Below are 18,710 nucleotides of genomic sequence, written 5' to 3'. Positions count from 1 at the left end.
GTTCCTTCCTGACATGTGGTAACTGCTTACATCCACGCCGGCTGTTTGCTGTCCTTAAAATGCCACAAGGCATTGCTCAGTGTCCCTTCCTCCCCCACACAATGCCTGGCAGATGTTTGGGGTTTGATGTCTTTACATGCCTTTCATCAGAGCAGAGACTGCACTTCTTGGTGGCTGTTCTCCCCGCACAATGGCTGGGAGGTGCTCTTGTGTATAATGATCCATCATGTTTAATCAGAATTTGCAACTGCTCTCCGAATGAAAGGACGAGCTCATATTACAGGACATTTATGACTAAATCTATTTACTATTTATGAAGAATTTAAAAGCTTAGCAATCTTCTTCCAAGACACACTGTAAAGCTTGGGGGGAAAAAGAAAACAGCTGTTTCAAATTTCAAGTCATTAGTGGAATGCCTGAACTACACTGAAGCGTTCTACTTGAGTATCTTTTTGAAAACAAAGCTGTTGAAGACAATGATCTCTATTACCTATTTCCCCACTGCCACTCGAGCTGAGGGCCTGTTGCTCCTAGGAGAACTCCTGATGTAGAGGCCTGGGCCCCACCATTGCAGCCTCCCAGTCCTCCCAGTCAGAGATCATAGTGAAATGGGCTGTGGGGGTCAGGTTTCCACCTTGGGTTGAGGGAGGGTCACAAAGTGGCCGGGAGGTGTTCTTATTAAAGGCAGATCATGGGCTTATCTGAACACAAGAGTCTCCAAGAGTTCCCAGGTAGGTCTGACCTCCCCAAAGTCCTGAATGTTTCTCTTAAACACCGAATGGGAGGGGACACCAATTAATGATGTCAGCCATGCATCAGACCACATCCTGGGACCGCAGCGTATGCTGTCTCACTCAACCTCCAAAGAACCTGGTGGATGAGGGACTTTCAATTCCCATGTTGACAGACTAGGCAGCTGAGAGAGGAAGATGCTTGTGTCAGAGTTGTGCCACAATTCAAAAGCCCTGGACTCTGACCTGAGGCTGGCTTTCCATCAGAGATACAATGTTTGTTTCTTCTGGTATCATAGGGCTTTTCATGGAAAATTGAGTTATTCTTAACAGACATCCATATTAAAAACTAGAATGTTGGCTAGAAGCTTGGAGCAACACTTAATCCCAAATGGTCATGGCAGTTTTGTAAAGAATTCTTCCTGATCCTTCCCAGTGACACAATAAAGAACTCACTGGAAGCCAAAACAGGTCACAGGGCAGGAGAAGGCTCAGGTTTGAGGATTGCATGGAACTGTACCCTTAGGTCAGTGTTTCTTCCCCAGCTGAGGTACCCTTCTGAATTAGATCATTTGAAAACCATCTTTTGTTTTATAAAAGTGACATGTTTATCTTAGAATATTTAGAAGGTGCATAGATCTTTTTTTCTGTTTATAAAAGTTCTTCTCTGAACACAGACTCCTTGGCTTGAAATTTTTTCCATTTATGGCCTTGGGAGAAGAATATTTTCATTTTTTTCAAGTTGCCAAGTGTCCAGTAAATGTCCCTACTAAGGAGACACATTGTGTTCACACTCAAGCAGGGACAGGGAATCTGGCATGGGGGCTTCTTAAGAAAACTGGGTGTTCAGTGTTCCCCCAGATTCAGAAGCTTTCTCAGCTGAAATGAGGCTTTGATTTTTGAGCTTTCAGATCAAGGATTGGCCGCATTCCAGAGAACACTGGGCAAATTGGTTGCCTGACTTTGGCACTGTTCTTAGGGGAGATCCTTTGCTATCCGCAGCTTTAGGATTTCTGACCATGCGATGTATAAAAATCTGAGAACACATCCTGTTCATAGCTGAGAACCCAGAAGCCTGCCTTGTCTCTCACAGAACCTCCCTCATGCTTCTTCAGGTTATGTTTTCTGCCGCTCCCCACTGGTTAAACCCCAACTGGCCCCTTTCTCTCTGCAGGGTTCTTTCTCACAGCCATCAGAATAGAATTTCAGGAATTTTCAGTGAGTTCTAATATATTCTCACCTGCCTCACACACCATGTGCTTGCCCAGTGGTTTTCAAATGGGGCATCTGTGTCCTGAGAGAACATTTGACAGTGTTGAGGGACATTTGTCTAGAGACATTTTTCATGTGCATAATGGCAGGCTGGAGATACTACTGGCATGTAGTGGTTAGAGGTGCTGCTAAGCATTCTGCAATGCAACTGTGTAGCCCCAGCTACCACCAGTGCCAGGGTGGAGAAGCCCTGTGGTGTAGCTATAGGATTTGCCTCAAACATTCCATTTTCTTCTCACTGCAGGGGGCACTACAGCTGCCAGAAGCATGGCCTCTGGCCTCAGATAGCTCATCTTAACTCCTGGGTGACTTTGGGAAAGTGATTTGAAATCTTGGTGCCTCACTTTCTTTATCTGTAAAATGGGTTTAATGATGCATATCTGATAAGGTTTTTATGACTAAACGAGCTCATACTAGTACATGTTAAGTACTTGGAATAGGGTTGGGTTTCAGAAAGTACTCAAGATCTACCACCTGACACGGTTGCTAAAAATGTTGCACCAACTCACACCCTGTGACTTCATATAGGATAGTCCTTCTGTCTGGAACACCCTCTGCCATGCTGGCCTACTTTTTAAGCCACAGTTAGAATGTCTCCTTGCCACCCCGTGAGAGTGCATGGCTATTCCCAGGCTTCTTTACATCCTTCTATGCATCTGTGTATGGTGTCTGATAGGAGTCAGACGTTCTGCCTTCTCTGTGCTGTGAACTCCTGGAGAAGCTGAGGCCAGTCTTGTCTGGGTTCTCTAAGCCCAGGCCCTATAACCAGGAAGGCCGCATAAATCACACTGGTTGGTTGGGGTCAGGCTCCATTGACAGGAAGAGGAGTAGAGACAAAAGAAAGACTAAATCCTCTCTTTCTTTTCAAACTGGATTTACTCTCCTTACTAAGCCTCCCAAGGCTATTTGTTTAACAATAAGAAGCCCAGATTTCAATTTGGCACATGCAGTGTCTCCAAGCCAAGCTCTAATGGTGCTGGAAGGGACAGCTTAACAAAGTGCAACACATAGCCCCGTTTCCTCCCATCACACTCAGCACACACCTCCCCTGGCCTTGGGCACATACACAGCAGATGATGTTATGTGGTGTTGATCCACCTCCTTGTCTTTAGCAATCTATCTTTCTTCTCCTTTCTGGTTCTGGCTGTTCACTTTAAGGTCACCAGTGGCTACTCATTGCTGGTGATCATCTTTAGGTAAAATAAAAACATTTTGTTTCCCTTCCCTTCCCTCCCCCCGAATGCACTATGAATCTGAATCTTCTATAATGAGGGATGTTTCTCCTTGGTATAAATGTGAACTTGTCAGTCTGAAGATACTGCAGGTTTTCGTAAAGAGATCCTTGGGTGTGATGGATCCTTAAGCTACTTCTGTCACTAATACCTTGGACAATTTTCTGAACCCTCTGAGCTGTAGTTTGTATGTCTATAGATTATATCACCGCCTCCCTCAGTGTGATGCAGTGTGGTGAATGAGATGCTGTGTGTGTGGGCATATGAGAAAACAAAACTATAACATATGTATAAGGGCAAGCTGATTGTAACAGTGAATTGAATGATGTGATTTTTAAAGAATTGTCTATATTTTCCTTTTTATCTTTTTCTGCACTTCTAAAACATGGGGTCATTGACACTACTTTATTGACATTATTTAGTGACCAATATAATCAATTTTGTGTGTGTTTTCCTTTAAAAAAATGGAGCACCTGAAAAATCAGAAATAGAAAGCAATAGTTGTTACTCTCCCTCCCCTATGCAGCCGTTTTATAGCTTAAGCTCTGGAATGAGCATCCGAGATGCTGGGAGATGGTTCTCTTCAGGGGCACAGAGCTGGCCTGGGGGTGAGGGGAGTACCCTGGCTCTTGTTCCTAACTTCCCATGCTGGCTTCATTGCTTCAGTTCTCCCCAAACAGACATCGGTAGCAGAGATCCTTCTAAGCAATGCCTAACATTACTAACTGTCCGTGATCCACACAGAATGTCTGCTTATTGAAAAGGACAGACCGCTTTTCCTTTTGCCTGTATTCTCCCTCATCCTTATACACTGGTGAGGCCCCGACCAGGCACCAATCCCTGCAGCTCGCCAAACACAGGCTCAGTAACACATGGTGATTTGTTACACATCCTTATACACCGAGCTCGGCTTTTTGCCCTTGAACAACATGGGTACAGCACATGAACAGATACACGGCTGCAGTCTGGTTGGTGATTCAGAAAACCATCCTCTGTACTGGCTACAGGGTCCCACGACCAGACACGTGGTGGGTCCACACCGCCACCTTGCCTCCTTTCCAAGAATTATGTGCAACTTCAGAATCCGCTGCCACAGAGCCTTATAAATCATGTATGAACGGAATGGAGGAAATCTTCCCAACTGAGAGAAAACCGCTGTTGGAAAAGGTTTTGTTGTTAGTTCACAGTATTTATTGCCCACTCCACAATGTAAACCACTGTTTAGATGCCATAAAAGAAATAACTCCAGAGGAATGGGCCCCGCACTCTCAGAGAGAGACTGTATTTTCAGTCAATGGAGAGTGCTGAGAACAAAAGCTATCTATCTCTACAATAAAGGAAGCTCTCATTGTCCTGCTTACTATTGCTAGGCGATGATGGCTCAGACCTTTTGCGAGGATGGCAATGTACTGTGTCTTCACTTCCTAACTTGGTAGTTACTAATATGTGTCCACTGAGCAGCTGGAATGTGGCTAGTGCAACTGAGAAACGCAAGTTTTAATTTTATTTAATTCCAACTAATTTAAACTTAAACAGCAGAGTGTAACTAGTGCCTGCCATGTAAGCTAAGAAGCTAAAGCTCAGTTGGTAATATTCACAACTAGAAGAGTAGCAGCTAATTATTGAACATTGTATTATATGCCAAGCATTGTATTACGCATTATATGCACTAATTTATTTTTTATTTTTTAATGTCTATTTTTCTTTATTTCAGAAAGGGAGAGGGAGAGGGAGAGAGAGAGAGATAGTAACATCAATAATGAGAGAAAATCATTGATCTGCTGCCTCCTGCACTTCCCTCACTGGGAATTAAGCCCAAAACCTAGGCATGTGCCCTGACCAGGAATTGTACCATGACCTCCTGGTTCATAGGTATACACTTCAACACTGAGCCACACCAACAGGCCTCTATGCACTAATTTAATCCTAATGAACAACTCTCGGAGGCAATTACTAATATCATACCCACTTTACAGATGAGACAACGGATGCACAGAGAGTAAGCTCTGAGCCCACATGACAACCTAGAGTAGGACAAAGTTGAATTTAACACCTTGGAATAAGGGCTCTAGCACCCTCAGTCTTAACCTATGCAGCAGCCTGCCTCTCCATAGGATGACGGCGAATTTATTAACAACAAGGTCATTGCGGCACGGATTATGTCAATCCTTCTCACTACCTGATTGGGCAGAAAGGCAGGAAAACCATCAAAGCATGAAAAACGATTTAAAAATAGTAAACTCTTTTGAGGGCATCAGGGCTAAATAAATTCAGAGTTGTCCTACTGAGTCGCTTGGAATAATTGCATAAGGATGTGTCAACTCCCTTTGCCTACACATCCTGTGGCCCACTGAGCACAGGAGAAAAAGAAATATTCCCCCTGCTTTCTACTCGGTGTTGTCATGGAGATGCAGCCTCAAACAAAGATGGTGCTGTTTTTCGCTCCAGTAATAGAGTTCGGCAATTAGCATCATCTTTATTTAGTCTGCAACACCAGTCTGGAAGATCTCTTGAGAGAAGACCTTGAAATAGCTTCCCACAGCACTACCAGACAGACAGAGAGGACTTCCTTGGAATGTGGTGAATGCCACTGGTGTGCTAAACCTGGATACACTTTAAAAACAAAATCGGTCTGTTTAATATCCTGAAAAATGTATTACCGTGTTATCGCCATCACATCAACACCATATTGTGGGTGTTGATTATCAGGCAGAATCATCAGTAAGAGTTCCCGAACCTGGATGTGCATCAGAATCCATGGGGAAGAGTGTTCAACACGTGTGACATTTTGATGAGCATCAGGGTGGGGAACAAAAGACTTGAATTCGACCGAAGTATAAACTCAAGTGCCTTTCAAATTTCGTCTTGGCACATTTCAGGCCATAAATCGGATTTTGAAATTGGTCCTTCGTATTTCCTTACAAAGCTGGTACTAACAGGTGGTAGTAACCGAATGTAAACTCGTCACGATGGCAACCATGCTGCTGTCTGGAGGCCTGCAGTCAGGGGATACGCGCTGTGTTACGAAATTAAATGAAACCCGAGTGTGTCTAAATGTGGTTTCCTGAGTGGCTCCTCTGAGAGCACAGTACCATTCTGGCTTTAGGACACCGTTACTCTAAAACAGGATCAATACTACGCAGGTTGAAGACTAGACAGGAGAGGTATTGATATTTCCATTTGAAAATCCGGCCGGGTTTTCAGACGAAAAATCAGAGGCAGGCAGATTACTTGGCACGCAAACTTTATTGTGGAGGGTACAGAAGGGGAGTGGGTACAGAGATGGCAGGGCAGAGGATCGGACTGGCATCTCCAAATTCTTTCCTAGAGGGAACACAAGCAGAAACATCCAGTTAATTGAGGGGACACCATGGCAACACAGCTGCCTACCATGATAACACCTCCCGTGCCGAACTCTGGTCCGAGAGCTGTGCTTTCTGTGGTCCTCAACCACCATGCTACCCACTGAGTGCCCCAAAGTGTCAGCATTCAGCCTGTGTGGCCTACACAATAGCCCCACACGCTGGTCCCCTACTCTACTCTGTTCCCCTTTATATGGGCGTCAGGTAGGAGCCCCCATTAGGGCTACTGTCCCTGCTACTTGACCCAGAATAAATTGACTGAGAATTCAGTACTCAGGAGGAGACTGGCTTTCTCAGGGGGTGTCATTGCTCCCCCAGTTGATGGCTCTGACATCATTGTTAAAGCCTCAAGAAAAGGTTCCAGTGGGCCAAGATCTCAAGACTTCTCTCAGTCTAGTGTTTCCTTATTTTGGACCATTGAGAGAGGAGGACATTGCTGGTACATGATGAGGACCACCCAGGACTAAGCCCACACTGGAACCGGGGCAAGGTCTGTTCCATTCATTGGATGCACTGGCTGGCTGGTTGGCAGAGCCTCCCTGGGATACTCAGAAGGATGCAAAAACGATAACTTGCCTGGGACAATCGCCTGACTGTGGGCCAGTGCAGATGGTCAGTGTGGTTGCACTTTTTCACCTGAATGGAAACAATAGCTCAAGTCTCAGTCTGGACTCTGGCAAACCATGGGAAATGCAAATGCAAATAAAATTTGCAAATATGACAGGAATGAGAGAGAGAGGAATTAAGTCCTAGAACAAAAACCTAGCATTTTTTTTAAGAGGTGGCCAGCTTAATCAAATTTTTAACTAACATGGATGATAAAGTCAGTGTCTTTCTACAGTCTTGCTATGATGAAGGAAGAGGGAGAAGAAACGGGCGATGAAGCTGTAGCAGGAATTAGCTTTTCACATTCCTGGGAGAGGAAAGTGTCCCTTTTTAATGCTACCAAAGCCTCTTCTGGATTTGTCCTCTTCTTACGTTTCCAGGCCAGACGCCATCACTGTATGCAGAGGTGGTGTCTGCTTAGAGCCATCAGTATGTGACGCTTTGTGATTTTAACTGTCAACAGGCTGTGCTCACTTCTGGATGTCCTGTAGGTCTTGATTATGTCAGTGGATTTCGATCACTTCTCAAGAGTTCAGCATTTCCAGCTCTACAAGGCCATGTTCTTTGAGGCAAGAGCTATACTCTTTAATTTTCAGACCATCCAAAGAATCCAAGAGTAGGTAAAATAGCATCAAATAGTCTCTCCTTTGAGGTATCATTAAGAGGGGGGGAAAAGGAAAAAGAGGCCACATGTCCCATTTCAAAATGGCCCTGAAATCAGATTATGATTTTCAACTTAAAGCCCTGGAGGGCCTCACTCATCTTCAGGAAGCAACTGAAGAGAATGACAGACAAATGCTGATTAGATGAGGATGCAGACAGAAACGTCTTGTCCAGTTCCACTCAATTTCAGAAAGATATAATGGGAAGGAGTCTGGCCAGAGGACCCAAGTGCGGGCATCCATTGTGCCACTCATTGGTGTGTGTCTCTGGCAACTTGCTTCACATCTCTAAGCCGGGTGCCTGCTATGCGAAGTGAGGACAATGAGATTTGTCTCAATGGATGGCTGAGCACTTTGGAACACTGCAGCCATAGGGATGATACGGTGCAATTATCATCCTGGTAATTGATATTGTTGTTGTTATTATTAAATTTCTGAAAAGAACTATTCCAGGTCCTTTGAAGACTGAGATGAATGAGCCTGGCCCTCCGTGGAGTTCTCCTTTTGAAGTAAGCTTGAAAAATACCAAACTTCAAAGTATCAACGAAGATCTCGGAGAGGTTTTGTTAATTGATGATGTTGCAGTATCCTGGTCTCCAAAGTAAACCTAATGTGTTTTCACAAGCAAAGATTAAGGGACTCTATTGCACTCAGTCATTTTTCTATCACTCAAGACAGATCCCAGAGCTGTTATTTGTACTTAAAATGCTCTTCGGCATGCCAGCCAACCTGAAGTTACCTGTCGAAGTTAATCACATGGAGTGGTTCATAGATCAGGGGGTATGAGCCTGGCTGTCCTGCAGCAGCCTGGCTGAGTGATGGATGGCCTGGCCTGTCAGTTCCACCAAGACAAGGGCTACTAATGAGCCATTACAGGACCCCAGTGAGCCATCTCAAAAACAAGGCTGGTTGTGCGGCTAGAGGAAAGGGCACCTGACTTCCTGGGCAAGCTAGATGTCACCCCCCAACTCTGACGGCTTATGGTAGACAAAAATACACCCACCAGGAAAAAAAAAGGAGAAAGGAAAGCCAATTAAAACAGACAAGTAGGGACTAACAGTGCTACCCACAGCCCTTTGTAAAGCAGGGCTTTCATTGATGTGTTCCCATGCCATCTCCAGGGTATCCCAGCAAGGAAATTTGCTCCCATTTTATCCAAGAGGAAACTGAAGATCAGGGAGAATGGGACTCAGAGGTCCATGAGGCGAGTGAGCTATGCTACCCCAAGTATCAGAGTCAGGGCTAGGACCCTGATCCAGTTTTCCTTACCCGTGGCCAGAGGGAAATAAACAACAGGACACACAAGGACATAACCGATAACTTGAACCAACACTTACAGCAAGTGGGATGGGTGATTCCTGTCATGTTCTTCTGATTGCTTGGGTCAGCTCAGCAAGATCAGGCTTTGGAGATGTATCCTCTTCAGGCCTCTTGGTGCCAGCTGGGGTCCTCTGGGGTTACCCTGGAAGAGGAAGAGACATAAAGGTAATTCAAACCTAATTTTAAATTTGAAAAGAAAAAAATAATGAGAATATTCATGTGGATCATTAAGAGAAATGATTACCTTTGATTCCTAGAGAAAGTTATTTTAAAATGCATCCAAGTTCCATTGCACAGCCAAAAAAAAGAAAAAGAAAAAAGAAAAGAAAGGAAAACAAATCCTCGAAGCTGAGCCATGTCCTTAGGAGGCAGAAACAAGTCACCATCACTTGAGTCCAGAGAAGATGCTCATTCACAGAAATTGGGAGGAGGGAATACTGTGGAGATTAACTGACCTTGGTTTAGGACACACACTGTTTCTTTAAAAATGCAAATGATGTTTGGGGCCTAAAAGACAAAATCTGCCCTTAATGCCAGTCACTAAGAAAATGCATTAATAATAATAATAATAATAATAATAATAATAATAAAACGCTTATTGATTGTGTTTTTACAGAAGTAGAAGCTATAGTCATTTAAGCAAATACTTAGGATCCATTTCTAATGATAACTTTGAAATCCCGGTGCCCTTTGAAAGAAAAAATGGTGTAGACAGCCATTGTCCACAACAGGAAAGAAGTAGAAATAAAACTTGATTGGTTTTACACGTGAGGTTCACTCATCAAAGGTACATCAACTCCACACCTGCGGACACAGCACTGCCTGGCTGGTTGACAGTCTCACATAAAGGCAACAGCCTGGAGATGACACTTGTGACATCAGAGCTAAATGTTGCTTTTTCAGGGCTGCATGTGTGACCTAGAGGTCTGATCTGGGAGAACACAATTCCACTTGCTGCAGCTATAGACTTAGCATTTTCTCATTCTTAATAAATACCCCCTCTGAGATATTTACTGGGTATGTACCACATCCAAGGTAAGGCTAGGGGCCTGTGGCATGTGAGGATTTGTACTCCATTCCAAGCTCATTTTCTAACATTTGTCAGGCCCTTTGCTAAAGGTTCAGGGATAAAGGCAATGCGGTCCCACTATGCGCAGGCTGCTTCCCATGTGTCTTGCCCGGAACATCTGCCTGAACACCTAATGCCTCAGCTGCACACTGCTTTCTAGTCCTGGGACACCATATTCTTTTGTTCTCCGGGTTCTTTCCACAAACTTGTGTCCTGCGTTGAGTGCCCTTTCTCTGTGGCTGCCTGGAGTCCTTCATCTTTTAGGACCGGCTCCAACCACACCTCCTGGTGATGCTCTGTTCACATAGCTCAGCAGCACTCTCACCTCCTAAGGGCCCCTCTGAAGTATAACTGCTTACCCTAAAGTCTTCCATCAGATCGGGGCTACCTGAGGGTATTGTCTGCTTCTGTCCCCAGTTCCTAGCAGTTCAGGGCTGACCAGAGAAACAGTACTCAACAAATGTCTCTTTGACCTCACTTGAGATTCTTCTTCCAGTTACTAAGTCCTGGCCAGGTGTGCTGTGACATGCTCACATGTAAAACTTGACACAAAGAGTTGGAACAGGAAGGGTTTGTTCCTTAAGCATTATTAGTTTTGCTAAAACTTGTCCTTGTTTTTTGCTACCCTGAGGAAATAAATGGCATTGTAAAAATGAGACTGCATGTATTATAACCTAACCTATGGGCCACTTTTTCAGAAGTAATTTGGTCATTTGACATCATATACCTCCCAGAGAGGAAGAACAGAAATAATGTGCTTGTATTTTTTTCAAGTTCATCATGCCTTTGTTTACTTTCATTTTTACAATATATTCTTTTCCATCCAGTTATTCATCATGACAGTTTATATTATGATAAATAAAACTCCCACCCCTCCAAAAAAAAAAAGAACCCACAAAACTTGACACACTATTCATGCCTTTGAGGTATGGTGTGTGTGTGTGTGTGTGTGTGTGTGTGTGTGTGTGTGTGTGTGTCTTTTATGCTACAAACTAGTAGGAATTCCAGCCATGTGCACTTTCATCCCATTCTTTAAGTTCAACTGAAGTGGCAGAACAGAGATGGCAAATATTAATTGGTTTTTGAGGCTGCTGAGATTGTAAACCCCAATGAGAGAAATGATGGCATTTCACAGAGCTCTTAGGCAGAAAGAGATATGCCAAAAAGATTTATAGCTGCATTTATTTCGTAGGTGATTTCATGTCAAAGGTCAGGAGACATATATTCTTCGCTATGCTTCACTTACAGAATTTCAGAATGGATTTTAAATTGAGGGAGTCTCCAGTTAACTAAGAAATATCACAGGGAATGTTAAGGAGGGGAGAGAGTCTAGACATAATGGAAAAGTTGGATGTACAGTTCCCAAAGTGTAGAAATGATGAAATGACCTCATGATGGTAATGATAGAAAATAAGAGATTATTAATGTTTTATAATACCATTTAATAAATGAAGAAAAGGTCAATTCTAGTATAACCAGTGTACTTGCTTGGAAGAACATACCTTGTGAAAAAATACTCAGGGCTAATAAATGTCCATATTTGCTGAATTAAACTCTTAAAGTTTTAGAAACCAGAACACCACCCTCTGGTATGAAATTTACCTCCTAACAAAACAGTTTCCTGACCTGGTGATGAAGCCAGATAATTGGCCTTTTTTTTTTTTTCTTTCTTTCTTTCTTAATTGCATTTTAAAATAAATGTCACCAGATTGATAACACTTATCAGAGGTGTCACATGTAGAAAAACATTCAGACAAAAGATTCAGACCATGTTGCTCCCGCTGCTGCTGGCCCAGAGTGTGTGTGGAAGGTGGGTGTGGTATGGGGTGCGTTTTCCATCAGGTTCTGCTTTGTCTCTCTCTGAACCTGCTTCTGCCCAACCCCAACAAGCAGGCATGGATTTGCTCTGTAGGGTGTGCCTTTGCTGAGGGTAGAGGGCAAAACTGGTCTTGCTAGCAGGGTGGTATGGAAGTTCACTCTTGAACCTCTAGGCTTTTCTCACCTGTGTTGTCTCCTGAAAAGAACCTCCTAGAAATGGATTTGAACACACAACCTGAAGCTTCTTTTATGGTGCTCCCAGCTTTCCAGTCTGACTGTAACCCATACAAGGTGGTACCCTCCCTCCCTTCTTGCAACACACTTAACTTAGAGCAGCTTCCATCCCCCCTGGTTTTTAAGTAGCTATGTTAGATGTTTATCATGAATTTGTAAAGCCACCTCTAAATGAGCAGGAAGGGGAACACCTAGTCAACATCCGTGAAACAAGACAATCCTAGCAAAAAAGTTTACTTCTAAATAGCACATCCTAAAAAAATATATTTTTTTACTGGAAGATTGACTGGGGACCACTTTCATCTTGCACCCTTTCAACCAAAAGGCATCAACTGAGAATGGAGCTAGCGAGAATTTTTAATGGATCGAGATTAAATCTATCGTTTTTACCCGGGGAAAATTCCTTCTCATTTATTCTGAGGCAGTCTCCTGGAAAAGGACTATTAAAGTGATGAGCTGCAGTGTTTTGACAAGCACTTGTACCGCAAAAACTTGAAATCTCACTGGAATACAGTTATATAGTCACTGGGAGAAGAGAATGCCCTATTTATAAACTAGGACAGATCACGTTGATATGGAGAAAGGAAAGAACCCTGTGAACAATACGTCTGAAATTAAAGACGGAGGTGCTGGCATCCATCTAAAATCAACAGAAAATGTCATTACTCTTTGAAAGTACTCTTGTCTTAGAGTGCTAAATATATTAAAAAGAGCAAGATATTGTTTGTACTTAGTAGACCATTATAGAAACAGAGATGGAAGAAACAGCAATGATCTAATAAAAGTTCCATGTTAGCCACATAGAAAAGAGAATAGCCACATCCTGAACCAATATTTCCCTCTCACATGGTATGACCTCTCTGCCCACCCCCCCTCGGAATCCCTCTAGAGATAGGTCTCTCTGTTTTATAAGCATAATAAGTTTAAAAGAAATCAAAAGAAATCTTTTATTCAAAGCCCACCATATGCTTTTAATAACTTTACTCCATGTTTTCCCTCTGTTTGGAATACCCTGCCTCCAGCTGTATAGGATACTTGCAAGTATTGTTTCCCCCTATGTTCCGGTATTGCTTAGGCTGAAGTAGAGAGGAAATAATACAACCACTAATATTTTTCCATAGTGATAGGTAAGCATCAATGGTAAAACAGTTATTATTCTTTTGGCAGTTCGTCCCATGTCCAATTCACACATTACACCATTCGCTGTGTTTGTAAAACTATTAGTTTGAATATCCTTGGTATTTTTTGGTGATTCTTGGGTCTGGCTAACGTTGAGATGCATTTTTAGAGTCCTGTGGTCTTTTGTTGGACCTCTCCCATCTCTGTGCAATGACTGAAGCTTGTTCCGTGTTTCTCCAAGGCAGAACTAGGAGCCACAAATCATCTTCAACACATTATCAAGCTTAGCCAACAAACCCCTTTTAAATTTTTTTTTTCTTCAAAGAACAAACCAAGACCATTTGGGATTTAAGATGGTAGGGACATTCATTGTTTTTTGAATGAATACATTTCTAGGAAAGTATAAATTTCTTCGAATGTATTTACAATAATAAAAATAAACCAGAACAAACCTTTTTCCAGGCTTGTGAAATATTGCCCTTCTCTCCCTTCTCTCCCTCTAAGTTTTCAAAATTGCTTTCTAAAACTAGACTGTGGAAACATACATTTAAAAAAAATCATCTCCCACCATTGGTAGTTGTAGAGTGTGTATCAGAATGAGCAGTGCTAATTCTGCCACAGTCGGCTATCTTTTCAGGAAAGACCAATGCACACATACTCATACAGATGTTCTCTAGAAAACACATCAGGCATGTGGCTTATAGCAGCTCCTTCTACCAAACTTAGTTAAAACACGTTTCTTCACATATATTGTTGTACAGGCAAATCATGCAGTTTTCATGGACACATTTCTAATTCTCAGTAAAGACAAGCACACACAAATAAATAAAAATTGGATTTGTCTTACCTTTTGGAAAGCAGGCAAAAGCTATACTGTTGGTGGGATAGTGTACCAAGTAACAGACTTTTGTACACTCTTTCTTACTGGTGGTATACAGTCTACAGGAAAAATATATAGGTACGTATAAAATAAATGTTCAAACAATATTCCTTCTCATTCTTTTGTTTTTTTCTTTTGGAGAAGAGGCTGCAATAGAGACCATAGACATCATGTCCACTCTTTCAGTGGGGTCACTAGCCTTTGGTAGACCAGTTCACCACAATTCAGGTACCTCTGAACATGGGAGTACTGGTGCCTCTTGGTTTAAGGCAATTTGGCTTGACTTGCTTGAGGTGGAGCAGTTGAGAGACCCAGCCCCCAAATAATTTTTCTGTCTGGTCAGAGTTGTTTTCTTCCTATTGACACCCCTTTTCCGCAGCCTCTTCCAGGCATGCTGACCAGCCTGCATGGCTAGTCCAGAGGATGAAGGCAAGGACACAATGCTGAGAATGCTAGGGCTCTCACGAATGAGGAAGCAGCACATAAACAAAACAAAACCATAACAAATTTACACAGCATAGGCATGTGTTCCAGAATTTTCTAGACATTGTTGGTTGTGTAGTCTTAGATGTACATAACCATTTTACAACAGGTGTTTTCTGTGTACACTTAATATATATATATATTTTATTGATTTTTTTTTTTACAGAGAAGAAGGGAGAGGGATAGAGAGCTAGAAACATAGATGAGAGAGAAACATCGATCAGCTGCCTCCTGCACACCTCCTACTGGGGATGTATCCACAACCAAGGTACATGCCCTTGACTGGGATCAAACCCAGGACCCTTCAGTCTGTAGGCCAACGCTCTATCCACTGAGCCAAACCATACATTTTTAAATCAAATATTTCCTTGTATTGACAGTTCAACTATTCTATGTAATAATTACCTTCTGTGAGAAAGTACAAATTATTTATATATTTTACCATACATGCAAATGTGATAGTAAAGAAAAAAACACATCAGAATATAAAGTTAGTCCTAGCTGGTTTGGCTCAGTGGATAAGGTGTCCGCCTGCTGACTGAGTGCTCTGGGTTTGATTCCATTCAAGAAAACATGCGAGGGTTGTGGGCTTGATCCCCAGTGGGGGGTGTGCTGGAGGTAGCCAATCTTTCATCATTGATGTTTCTATCTCTCTCTCCCTCTCCGAAATCAATACAAAATATATATTTTTTATTAAAAAAATTACAGTTATATGTAATATATCTTACTATAAATTTTCTATTTTAGGTGCAAATTATTCTTCTAAAATGTGCTTCATCAAGCAATATGCTTATCGGTTTAAACTAGTCTTGTACCTGGTGTCCTAGCCTATGTCCAGCCTGTATCTCAGAGTCAAGTACTCAGTCACACGCCCCCACATCCAGGAAGGGAGTGTGTCCCCAGTGTCCACCTGCTTGACATCTCAAGTTGTAACTGACCCCCCAGAGGAAACTAACTCCTGACAGCCCAGGAACTTCAGGAGTTTTTCTGCATGGCCTGGGGATAATAGCTAGAAAATGGATGCTAGTTTAGCCCAAAAGTAGCTTAGGGCTCCCTATGGCTACCTTTACAAGGAGAATATCTGACCAGAGGATACATCACATCTTCTAGTTCTGACCCACCCAGGTGAGAAGGCAGCAGGCCTTAGCCATTCATCTTAATACACTCCCGCTGCCTCAGTTACTGTCATCCATCCAACTAGACAAGGGTCCTGGTGGCCATCGATAAGCCACGTCTCAAGCACTATCAATTTGCCATGAACTTACATCTGCCTGGTGCCCGGCTACATGGCAAATTGAGAATGCAGAAGCCAGACCAGACCAGGTGCCCTGAGTCTTGGACAGAGACGTGGCGAATGCATCATGGCAGCCAGGTCCAAAGCATTCCAAATTAGGCCAGGCTCTTCTGATCCTCTAGCAACAGAAACCTCGTTTGCATAAATAAAAATTCAGTAAGTCACTGAGCTACACCCCTCTCCCTCCTGCGGATCTGCAGTCAGTGCTGAAACCAGCAAGTATCCCAATATCTAAGGCTCCTAGCGAGCAGATGCTGTGTGTATTCCATTCAGAGAGAGGTTTTTCTCTGACAGTAGCATGGTTAACAGAAGGAGTAACCTAAGAGGAAAACCGGACCTCTTGGGGAAGAGCCAGGCGGTACCAGGGCAGTTTTGATTTCTGCTCCTGGTGAGCCAGCAGATTTGGTTTGATGTGGACACGTAGCTGCTGTGGCGTTGGATGGTCAGAAGCAGGCATGCACCAGGCGCGGTGGGGGCAGGGATGGAGCAGAGCTGCTGGAAATGGAAACACTGAGGGTCGAAACACGTTGCGACTGTGTGTTCAGAACAACCACGAGGAAGGGGGGATCTCTGTTTCATTCTTCGCTTTGTTGTGCATGCTAGAAACTGGACTTCTTCTCCAATCCCCTCCCTCAGAGAATCGTGTACAGAATTCCCCCTTTGGAAAGACACATTCCTTCTCCGAGTGCCTGGCCTGTGCTTTTGTGTTCTTTGAACCAGACAGCTCAATTTCAGGGAATATTTTCTTTGTCTCTGTTAGCAGAGCTCATAAATTTGAGAATACCAGAGCTGTATTTGACATTTAATAAAATATAGTGATAATGTTCCCTCACACCAGAATAGTCTGGTTGTCTGTTTCATGAGTTGAATTTTCACTACTGCTCTTTCCCTTCATGAGTACATTTCTGCATTGTCAGGGCTGGGTGTCCAATTCTAATTGCTCCCTGTGGTACCGCTGTTTCCTTATCAGTAGTTCCTTCTGGGTCATTTGAAATAACTATTTGTTTGCACTTTGGCCTCAGGTCAAATGTTTCATTTCTTTAGGTGAACTTTGCTTCAGATCATCATCACTGCTAAAACTTGGGGCGATGTTTCCACTATGGGCTCAAACTGAGTGTCCTAGAATGAAATGTCAGCCTGTCAAGAGAGATAATTTCTAGAGCTGTGTTGTCCAATATGGTAGCCATAGCCACAGATGGCTATTTAAATTTACACTCTTTAAAATGGAGCAAAGTTAAATGTGTCTTTCCTCATTATGTGGCCACATTTCAAGTGCTGAATAGCCACAGGTGGCTAGACCATTTCCACCTCCACAAACAGTTCTGCAGGGCAGACTTTTATCTGGATAAGGTCTTTACAGTCCTCTTTGGGACCTTTGCGAACTGGGCCATCAGAAACCCTAGTGTTTGGAGGTACATGAATTTCCTCCCATGGTACAGCAAACACCTAGTTAAATTCTTCATGGCGTTTAGGGAGTGTCTAGACCAACAAGTCCAAAAGAACTAAATCAGTTTTTCAAAATCTTCTGTACTGATTACGAGATAAAGGCTCTATTTGATTTATCTTTGTGTAGGCACCAAAACAACCATAATGACGAAAGTCAACAAAAGCTTTTCAAGGGGAAGGCGCCCAATGCATTCCAAATGGATCACTTATTGTTACTGACACAGGTAATAAGGTGTTTGGGTTTTGAGTTAGTAGGACGCGGCCTCTACCCGGGCAGCCTTCTTTGAGCACACACTAATCCTGTCTTTATGGACAACACTTCAGGCAATAATACATTTCACAGCACATTTAACTTCAGAGTCTGCCACAATGCATCATTATGTTCTTTATACGCAAGTATTACCCACTGTGGAAGCCAAAAGAGTAAGTGCCGTGCTGGAATTACAGCATGCCACTCGCATCCCAAGAAACAGCAGCCAAGAGAAACAAGCATGGATTTGAGAGTCAAACCTGGGTTTCAGTCCCACCCATGCTGCTCACTAGATGTGTGACTTTGGTTATGTCACTTAATCTTGCTAAGCTTAGGTTTCTTCAGTAAATGAGAATAATAACTCCCATTCCACAGCTTTTGGGAGGAGTAAGATAGTCCACAAATGACATTATGCATAATGCCCATTTCAAAGGACAATTGATGTATTATTATTATGAGTAGTAGTAATATTAATAGTATTGTTAGTATTAGCATTATCAGACCCCAAACAGCTTCAATAGGGATAGAACCTAATCATTAATAGTTAACAACAGTAACAATGTTGTTTCAAGCTAATTATTTTTAAGTAGCATAATACAGAATTAATTGTTCAAATTAAAAGCTCTTAATTTGGTCATTTTTTTTCAATACAGTTAGAGTTTTCACTGTATTTTCTGCTTATTGATTTTAGGCATGTCTTGATGTATGTGTGTGTGTGTACACATAGAAATGTAAATCTTTCCTAGGATGTCTCCAGGATAAGATTTTTGTGAAATGCAAATTGACAAGGGGTTCTAGAATAAAACTCTGTGGACGTATAAATACGCAGCTATATTTGTTAATACAAGTAGACATATAAATAGATGCATAGGTATGTTCATTGAAATATTTCTTTTTGTAAATTAGTTTTATCTACTTCCTGGTGTTCAGTT

At 42.6% G+C, this 18,710-nt stretch overlaps 1 protein-coding gene across 7 annotated transcripts in view; it reads right to left on the bottom strand.

The window, feature by feature from the left end:
• Positions 1-18,710, bottom strand: part of GRM7 (glutamate metabotropic receptor 7) — a 732,546-nt gene that overhangs the window by 34,566 nt on the left and 679,270 nt on the right. For 2 of the 7 annotated variants that reach the window (XR_014796613.1, XR_014796614.1), the window contains exons 10-12: positions 14,273-14,364; positions 9,430-9,692; positions 9,203-9,327 (exon numbers count right to left, since the gene is read on the bottom strand). The exons of 1 other annotated variant lie outside the window; for it this stretch is intronic. Coding sequence is in view for 4 of the 6 variants with exons in the window: in XM_084901931.1 (XP_084758057.1) it covers positions 9,250-9,327 (78 nt within the window). In the remaining 2 variants the exon portion in view is untranslated. Of the gene's footprint in view, positions 1-6,462; positions 6,560-6,797; positions 7,234-9,202; positions 9,328-9,351; positions 9,693-14,272; positions 14,365-18,710 lie in introns of those variants that run through there. 4 more of the 7 variants (XM_084901931.1, XM_084901932.1, XM_084901929.1 and 1 more) reach the window with 4 other exon arrangements.

The sequence above is a fragment of the Pipistrellus hanaki genome (assembly GCF_964339955.1).
Source record: "Pipistrellus hanaki genome assembly, chromosome: 13".
In the NCBI taxonomy this organism is placed as follows: domain Eukaryota; kingdom Metazoa; phylum Chordata; class Mammalia; order Chiroptera; family Vespertilionidae; genus Pipistrellus; species Pipistrellus hanaki.
The sequence above is the reverse complement of the archived record's forward strand: the minus strand, read 5'-3'. Positions and strand labels throughout refer to the sequence as shown.